Raw genomic sequence first — 8,389 nt, forward strand, 5'->3', positions numbered from 1 at the left:
GGCCAGCGTGAAGAGTGAAGATCCCAAGGCCACTGGTAGGGGAGGCTGACGTTTGAAACCATCTTAGCGAGCTGCATGTGCACAAGTGCGTGGCACATGAAGAGCTTTCCTGTGTGCCTCCTGGGCGAGTGGGTCGCTGGAGTTGCTAGCTAGGCCAGCGTGCGTGGCTTCTGAGACCCGGTGTCTTGTCGGTGGAAGTTCCCAATAGCTGGAAGAAGGGAAATAGAGCCCTCGTTTTCGTAGTGGGGAAAGCAGAAGAGGGTGGGAATTGCAGGGCAGTCAGTGTGACGTCTTGTGTCGGGCAAGATGGTGGCACTGCTTCTCCTGGAAGCTCTGCTAAGGCCTATGGAAAACAAAGAGGTGACTGGAAACCAGGAACGTGGCTTTCCAAAGGGGCAGATTGCCGTTTGTGGCAGTTTTGGTGCCGTTCTATGGTTAGGGCTACGCAGCAGTGGTGGATGGGGGCAGAGTAAGTGACCGTGTGTGCCTGGGCTTGTGCGGAGTGTTTGACGCTGTCCCGCACGACGTCCTTGTCTGTAAGTCAGAGAGCCACGTATTGGATGGACGGAGCCCGGTGTGCAAAAAGCAGATGGGCCGCAGCGGTGCTTTCCATCCCTAGCGTGTCTTTATTTTTGTGATTCCGTGGCGTTGGCCAAACGCTGGCATTGCTGTTGCGAAGGGGATGCTGCCGGATTCTGCTTGGGCAGGGGCTGGTGCGGAGGCCTGAGTAAGGCGGGGCTTCTGGTAGGGGGTTGAGGGTAGGCGGCTTTCCCCTGGCGCAAAGGCTGGTTGCAGTGCTAGGAGGAAGAGAGGCGGTGGCAGTGTTTAATGCAAGGCCTTTATTTTCTGTGGCATAAGTACGTGAATAAATAGAGAAATAAATAAATAAATAAATAAGTACATCCATCAGTCAATAAATACATGAATAAGTAAGTCGAGCAAGTCCTTTTTCCCGTTCAGTAGCAGAGGCTGTATGTGTGTCAGCGTAGTGATTGTAGGCTGTGGATGCCGTGTGGTTGCTGCAGCCGTGTCTCTTGTCCCGGGTTAGAGGAGGCAGCGGGTTCAAGGTGGGTTTGTAGCGTGGGTGTGAGTCGTCGTGCGGGAGTTTGCGCTAGCGGCGCATGGCGCGTGTGAGGTTGTGCAGGTGCTGTAAAGAGGCGCGAGCTTCGAGGCGGACGTGGTCCCAGGCGCAGGCGCTGTGGTTGTGGGCGTGGAGGAAGAGGTGGATGTCCCTGAAGTACTTGTTGATGGTGAGCAGCGGGTTGCGTGGTCCTTTGAAGAGCGTGGCGCTGTCGGGGAGGCATTGCTCGAGGTGGTGGATGTGGTGCTGGAGTTTGTTGAGGAGGTGGTTGCGAGCCTGGGTGGGCCACTGCTGGCGGGTGCTGTTGGTGCTGAGGGTGCGGAAGAGGTGCTGAAGGATGCGTAGGGCGGTGGCGGCGGCTTGTTGCGGCTGGAGGTTGTTGTGGAGGAGGGTGTGGGGAAAGAAGGGCGGCTCTTGGAGGTGGCATGGCTGTGTGTGGCTGGGAGCCATGTCCCGGAGGAGGGAGAGGGCGTCGCCCGGGAAGGTGTCGTCGTGTGTCCAGAGCTGTTGGCAGGCGAGGGTGGTGGCGAGAGCGGTGAGGAGGAGCAGGAGGGCCGGGACGGCGCGTGGCTGTGGGGGCGTGGGCGCAGCCATGGTGGTTGTGTGGGTTGCTGTCGGGTGGTGCTGGGCAGGAGCGTGGTGAGGCCCAGTGGTGCTGCTGCTGGTGGTGGTGGCGGCGGCGGCGGCTGTGCTTGGGGTGCCGCCGGGTGCGCGGCTTTGTACCGAGGCAGCTTTCCCTTCACCGCTTTCTGATTGCTGGGAGTTTCCGCTCGTGGTTTTCAGTCCGGGCTGGTGGCTGTGGTGGTCTCGGGGCAGCGTTTAGTTGGGGTGTCGGTGGTTGGGGATTGCGGTGGCAGTGGTGTGCCGGGGGAGAGTGGCGGTAGTGGGTGAGTGGGGGTTGCGAAGGCACTGGGTCCGAGGCGCCGGGGTCAGGTGTGTTGGGGAGGGATGTTGGGTTTCCCCTTTCAGCTGCAGGGCTAGCAGCTGGACCGTGCTGCGCAGCTGAAGCCTCTCTTTTGTGCCTAAGCATTGTTTCCACCTGCAAAGCCTTGGTGGTGCCTGTGGTCACTTTGCTTTTCGCTTTGTGGCATGCCTGTATATTCATCTTAGCCACTGTTTTCCGTTTGTGGTTGCGAGGGGTGTGCCGTGATGTCAGTGGGCCAGGCCCATCTATGTCCCTCCTGCAGTGAATGCCAGGGACAGTGGCAGTGGACAAAGGAATGTCCGTGGGCGTTAGCCTTGGTGGCCTGGTTGTGTCCTAGAATGGAGGGGGCCTAGGTGCAGTCTCGGAGGCCGAGGTGGCGCGCCAACAAGACACTGAAAAGTAGGCGCAGTGAAGAAGGTGTAGGAAAACAGGAAGAGCTGTGCTGCTCCTGTGTTGCTTGCTGTGTGTCTATGGTCCCGTGTGTCTGGCCCCAGAGTCAGGGCGTGGTTGTGTTTCCGCTGCTTCCATGGATGAGGCAGCCAGAGAGCGGGACTGTCCCCCATGTAAGCCAGGGTGTTGTGTTTTGGGGTGGCGGGAGCCCTCCTCTGGAACAGTTTGTCCAGTTCAGGGCTCTTTAGTCCATGAGAGGTGTGGAGCTTTTGGAGGGAATGGCTCTGAGGATGCAGAGGGGGCCAGGGCACGACACTTGTGAGAAAGGCTGAGGGAGCTGGCCTTCTTCAGCTGCGGTCGAGAAGACCTGCCAGTCGTTTTGGATGCCTTTAACCAGAGGCGCAAAATATGGGGAGTTGTGAAGAGGAATTAGTGGTGTTTTCAGAGTTACAGGGGGGCGATACCGCTGGCCTCGTGGGCACTTTGTGGGATTGTTCCTTTGAGCGGTGCATGGGATTTGAAAGTTTTGGGGAAAACAGGCTGTGGAGACGAGCGTGGGTTGTATCCTTGTGCCTCAGTGAGCTGCAGCCGCGCTGCCCAAGTCGCAAAAAGGCAAGAGGCGGGAGGCCAGCGTGAAGAGTGAAGATCCCAAGGCCACTGGTAGGGGAGGCTGACGTTTGAAACCATCTTAGCGAGCTGCATGTGCACAAGTGCGTGGCACATGAAGAGCTTTCCTGTGTGCCTCCTGGGCGAGTGGGTCGCTGGAGTTGCTAGCTAGGCCAGCGTGCGTGGCTTCTGAGACCCGGTGTCTTGTCGGTGGAAGTTCCCAATAGCTGGAAGAAGGGAAATAGAGCCCTCGTTTTCGTAGTGGGGAAAGCAGAAGAGGGTGGGAATTGCAGGGCAGTCAGTGTGACGTCTTGTGTCGGGCAAGATGGTGGCACTGCTTCTCCTGGAAGCTCTGCTAAGGCCTATGGAAAACAAAGAGGTGACTGGAAACCAGGAACGTGGCTTTCCAAAGGGGCAGATTGCCGTTTGTGGCAGTTTTGGTGCCGTTCTATGGTTAGGGCTACGCAGCAGTGGTGGATGGGGGCAGAGTAAGTGACCGTGTGTGCCTGGGCTTGTGCGGAGTGTTTGACGCTGTCCCGCACGACGTCCTTGTCTGTAAGTCAGAGAGCCACGTATTGGATGGACGGAGCCCGGTGTGCAAAAAGCAGATGGGCCGCAGCGGTGCTTTCCATCCCTAGCGTGTCTTTATTTTTGTGATTCCGTGGCGTTGGCCAAACGCTGGCATTGCTGTTGCGAAGGGGATGCTGCCGGATTCTGCTTGGGCAGGGGCTGGTGCGGAGGCCTGAGTAAGGCGGGGCTTCTGGTGGGGGTTGAGGGTAGGCGGCTTTCCCCTGGCGCAAAGGCTGGTTGCAGTGCTAGGAGGAAGAGAGGCGGTGGCAGTGTTTAATGCAAGGCCTTTATTTTCTGTGGCATAAGTACGTGAATAAATAGAGAAATAAATAAATAAATAAATAAGTACATCCATCAGTCAATAAATACATGAATAAGTAAGTCGAGCAAGTCCTTTTTCCCTTTCAGTAGCAGAGGCTGTATGTGTGTCAGCGTAGTGATTGTAGGCTGTGGATGCCGTGTGGTTGCTGCAGCCGTGTCTCTTGTCCCGGGTTAGAGGAGGCAGCGGGTTCAAGGTGGGTTTGTAGCGTGGGTGTGAGTCGTCGTGCGGGAGTTTGCGCTAGCGGCGCATGGCGCGTGTGAGGTTGTGCAGGTGCTGTAAAGAGGCGCGAGCTTCGAGGCGGACGTGGTCCCAGGCGCAGGCGCTGTGGTTGTGGGCGTGGAGGAAGAGGTGGATGTCCCTGAAGTACTTGTTGATGGTGAGCAGCGGGTTGCGTGGTCCTTTGAAGAGCGTGGCGCTGTCGGGGAGGCATTGCTCGAGGTGGTGGATGTGGTGCTGGAGTTTGTTGAGGAGGTGGTTGCGAGCCTGGGTGGGCCACTGCTGGCGGGTGCTGTTGGTGCTGAGGGTGCGGAAGAGGTGCTGAAGGATGCGTAGGGCGGTGGCGGCGGCTTGTTGCGGCTGGAGGTTGTTGTGGAGGAGGGTGTGGGGAAAGAAGGGCGGCTCTTGGAGGTGGCATGGCTGTGTGTGGCTGGGAGCCATGTCCCGGAGGAGGGAGAGGGCGTCGCCCGGGAAGGTGTCGTCGTGTGTCCAGAGCTGTTGGCAGGCGAGGGTGGTGGCGAGAGCGGTGAGGAGGAGCAGGAGGGCCGGGACGGCGCGTGGCTGTGGGGGCGTGGGCGCAGCCATGGTGGTTGTGTGGGTTGCTGTCGGGTGGTGCTGGGCAGGAGCGTGGTGAGGCCCAGTGGTGCTGCTGCTGCTGGTGGTGGTGGCGGCGGCGGCGGCTGTGCTTGGGGTGCCGCCGGGTGCGCGGCTTTGTACCGAGGCAGCTTTCCCTTCACCGCTTTCTGATTGCTGGGAGTTTCCGCTCGTGGTTTTCAGTCCGGGCTGGTGGCTGTGGTGGTCTCGGGGCAGCGTTTAGTTGGGGCGTCGGTGGTTGGGGATTGCGGTGGCAGTGGTGTGCCGGGGGAGAGTGGCGGTAGTGGGTGGGGGGGGGTTGCGAAGGCACTGGGTCCGAGGCGCCGGGGTCAGGTGTGTTGGGGAGGGATGTTGGGTTTCCCCTTTCAGCTGCAGGGCTAGCAGCTGGACCGTGCTGCGCAGCTGAAGCCTCTCTTTTGTGCCTAAGCATTGTTTCCACCTGCAAAGCCTTGGTGGTGCCTGTGGTCACTTTTGCTTTTCGCTTTGTGGCATGCCTGTATTTTCATCTTAGCCACTGTTTTCCGTTTGTGGTTGCGAGGGGTGTGCCGTGATGTCAGTGGGCCAGGCCCATCTATGTCCCTCCTGCAGTGAATGCCAGGGACAGTGGCAGTGGACAAAGGAATGTCCGTGGGCGTTAGCCTTGGTGGCCTGGTTGTGTCCTAGAATGGAGGGGGCCTAGGTGCAGTCTCGGAGGCCGAGGTGGCGCGCCAACAAGACACTGAAAAGTAGGCGCAGTGAAGAAGGTGTAGGGAAACAGGAAGAGCTGTGCTGCTCCTGTGTTGCTTGCTGTGTGTCTATGGTCCCGTGTGTCTGGCCCCAGAGTCAGGGCGTGGTTGTGTTTCCGCTGCTTCCATGGATGAGGCAGCCAGAGAGCGGGACTGTCCCCCATGTAAGCCAGGGTGTTGTGTTTTGGGGTGGCGGGAGCCCTCCTCTGGAACAGTTTGTCCAGTTCAGGGCTCTTTAGTCCATGAGAGGTGTGGAGCTTTTGGAGGGAATGGCTCTGAGGATGCAGAGGGGGCCAGGGCACGACACTTGTGAGAAAGGCTGAGGGAGCTGGCCTTCTTCAGCTGCGGTCGAGAAGACCTGCCAGTCGTTTTGGATGCCTTTAACCAGAGGCGCAAAATATGGGGAGTTGTGAAGAGGAATTAGTGGTGTTTTCAGAGTTACAGGGGGGCGATACCGCTGGCCTCGTGGGCACTTTGTGGGATTGTTCCTTTGAGCGGTGCATGGGATTTGAAAGTTTTGGGGAAAACAGGCTGTGGAGACGAGCGTGGGTTGTATCCTTGTGCCTCAGTGAGCTGCAGCCGCGCTGCCCAAGTCGCAAAAAGGCAAGAGGCGGGAGGCCAGCGTGAAGAGTGAAGATCCCAAGGCCACTGGTAGGGGAGGCTGACGTTTGAAACCATCTTAGCGAGCTGCATGTGCACAAGTGCGTGGCACATGAAGAGCTTTCCTGTGTGCCTCCTGGGCGAGTGGGTCGCTGGAGTTGCTAGCTAGGCCAGCGTGCGTGGCTTCTGAGACCCGGTGTCTTGTCGGTGGAAGTTCCCAATAGCTGGAAGAAGGGAAATAGAGCCCTCGTTTTCGTAGTGGGGAAAGCAGAAGAGGGTGGGAATTGCAGGGCAGTCAGTGTGACGTCTTGTGTCGGGCAAGATGGTGGCACTGCTTCTCCTGGAAGCTCTGCTAAGGCCTATGGAAAACAAAGAGGTGACTGGAAACCAGGAACGTGGCTTTCCAAAGGGGCAGATTGCCGTTTGTGGCAGTTTTGGTGCCGTTCTATGGTTAGGGCTACGCAGCAGTGGTGGATGGGGGCAGAGTAAGTGACCGTGTGTGCCTGGGCTTGTGCGGAGTGTTTGACGCTGTCCCGCACGACGTCCTTGTCTGTAAGTCAGAGAGCCACGTATTGGATGGACGGAGCCCGGTGTGCAAAAAGCAGATGGGCCGCAGCGGTGCTTTCCATCCCTAGCGTGTCTTTATTTTTGTGATTCCGTGGCGTTGGCCAAACGCTGGCATTGCTGTTGCGAAGGGGATGCTGCCGGATTCTGCTTGGGCAGGGGCTGGTGCGGAGGCCTGAGTAAGGCGGGGCTTCTGGTGGGGGTTGAGGGTAGGCGGCTTTCCCCTGGCGCAAAGGCTGGTTGCAGTGCTAGGAGGAAGAGAGGCGGTGGCAGTGTTTAATGCAAGGCCTTTATTTTCTGTGGCATAAGTACGTGAATAAATAGAGAAATAAATAAATAAATAAATAAGTACATCCATCAGTCAATAAATACATGAATAAGTAAGTCGAGCAAGTCCTTTTTCCCGTTCAGTAGCAGAGGCTGTATGTGTGTCAGCGTAGTGATTGTAGGCTGTGGATGCCGTGTGGTTGCTGCAGCCGTGTCTCTTGTCCCGGGTTAGAGGAGGCAGCGGGTTCAAGGTGGGTTTGTAGCGTGGGTGTGAGTCGTCGTGCGGGAGTTTGCGCTAGCGGCGCATGGCGCGTGTGAGGTTGTGCAGGTGCTGTAAAGAGGCGCGAGCTTCGAGGCGGACGTGGTCCCAGGCGCAGGCGCTGTGGTTGTGGGCGTGGAGGAAGAGGTGGATGTCCCTGAAGTACTTGTTGATGGTGAGCAGCGGGTTGCGTGGTCCTTTGAAGAGCGTGGCGCTGTCGGGGAGGCATTGCTCGAGGTGGTGGATGTGGTGCTGGAGTTTGTTGAGGAGGTGGTTGCGAGCCTGGGTGGGCCACTGCTGGCGGGTGCTGTTGGTGCTGAGGGTGCGGAAGAGGTGCTGAAGGATGCGTAGGGCGGTGGCGGCGGCTTGTTGCGGCTGGAGGTTGTTGTGGAGGAGGGTGTGGGGAAAGAAGGGCGGCTCTTGGAGGTGGCATGGCTGTGTGTGGCTGGGAGCCATGTCCCGGAGGAGGGAGAGGGCGTCGCCCGGGAAGGTGTCGTCGTGTGTCCAGAGCTGTTGGCAGGCGAGGGTGGTGGCGAGAGCGGTGAGGAGGAGCAGGAGGGCCGGGACGGCGCGTGGCTGTGGGGGCGTGGGCGCAGCCATGGTGGTTGTGTGGGTTGCTGTCGGGTGGTGCTGGGCAGGAGCGTGGTGAGGCCCAGTGGTGCTGCTGCTGCTGGTGGTGGTGGCGGCGGCGGCGGCTGTGCTTGGGGTGCCGCCGGGTGCGCGGCTTTGTACCGAGGCAGCTTTCCCTTCACCGCTTTCTGATTGCTGGGAGTTTCCGCTCGTGGTTTTCAGTCCGGGCTGGTGGCTGTGGTGGTCTCGGGGCAGCGTTTAGTTGGGGTGTCGGTGGTTGGGGATTGCGGTGGCAGTGGTGTGCCGGGGGAGAGTGGCGGTAGTGGGTGGGTGGGGGTTGCGAAGGCACTGGGTCCGAGGCGCCGGGGTCAGGTGTGTTGGGGAGGGATGTTGGGTTTCCCCTTTCAGCTGCAGGGCTAGCAGCTGGACCGTGCTGCGCAGCTGAAGCCTCTCTTTTGTGCCTAAGCATTGTTTCCACCTGCAAAGCCTTGGTGGTGCCTGTGGTCACTTTTGCTTTTCGCTTTGTGGCATGCCTGTATTTTCATCTTAGCCACTGTTTTCCGTTTGTGGTTGCGAGGGGTGTGCCGTGATGTCAGTGGGCCAGGCCCATCTATGTCCCTCCTGCAGTGAATGCCAGGGACAGTGGCAGTGGACAAAGGAATGTCCGTGGGCGTTAGCCTTGGTGGCCTGGTTGTGTCCT

At 58.8% G+C, this 8,389-nt stretch overlaps 3 protein-coding genes across 3 annotated transcripts; all 3 read right to left on the reverse strand.

The window, feature by feature from the left end:
* Positions 1-1,111: 1,111 nt before the first annotated feature.
* Positions 1,112-1,675, reverse strand: LOC120765093 (interferon-like). Its single transcript, XM_040089390.2, has one exon. The coding sequence runs from the start codon at positions 1,673-1,675 to the stop codon at positions 1,112-1,114; it is 564 nt and encodes a 187-aa protein (XP_039945324.1).
* A 2,456-nt stretch (positions 1,676-4,131) lies between these two features.
* LOC120765094 (interferon-like) lies at positions 4,132-4,695 on the reverse strand. Its single transcript, XM_040089391.2, has one exon. It carries the CDS (start codon positions 4,693-4,695, stop codon positions 4,132-4,134), a length of 564 nt encoding a protein of 187 aa, XP_039945325.1.
* Positions 4,696-7,155: 2,460 nt separating this feature from the next.
* LOC120765095 (interferon-like) lies at positions 7,156-7,719 on the reverse strand. Its single transcript, XM_040089392.2, has one exon. The coding sequence runs from the start codon at positions 7,717-7,719 to the stop codon at positions 7,156-7,158; it is 564 nt and encodes a 187-aa protein (XP_039945326.1).
* Between the last annotated feature and the right edge of the window lie 670 nt (positions 7,720-8,389).

The sequence above is a fragment of the Hirundo rustica genome, chromosome Z, assembly GCF_015227805.2.
Source record: "Hirundo rustica isolate bHirRus1 chromosome Z, bHirRus1.pri.v3, whole genome shotgun sequence".
Lineage (NCBI taxonomy): Eukaryota > Metazoa > Chordata > Aves > Passeriformes > Hirundinidae > Hirundo > Hirundo rustica.

Excerpts from the sequence above, each read along its gene's own strand:
- LOC120765094 (XM_040089391.2), bottom strand. The coding sequence starts at position 4,695 with ATGGCTGCGCCCACGCCCCCACAGCCACGCGCCGTCCCGGCCCTCCTG.
- LOC120765093 (XM_040089390.2), bottom strand. The coding sequence starts at position 1,675 with ATGGCTGCGCCCACGCCCCCACAGCCACGCGCCGTCCCGGCCCTCCTG.
- LOC120765095 (XM_040089392.2), bottom strand. The coding sequence starts at position 7,719 with ATGGCTGCGCCCACGCCCCCACAGCCACGCGCCGTCCCGGCCCTCCTG.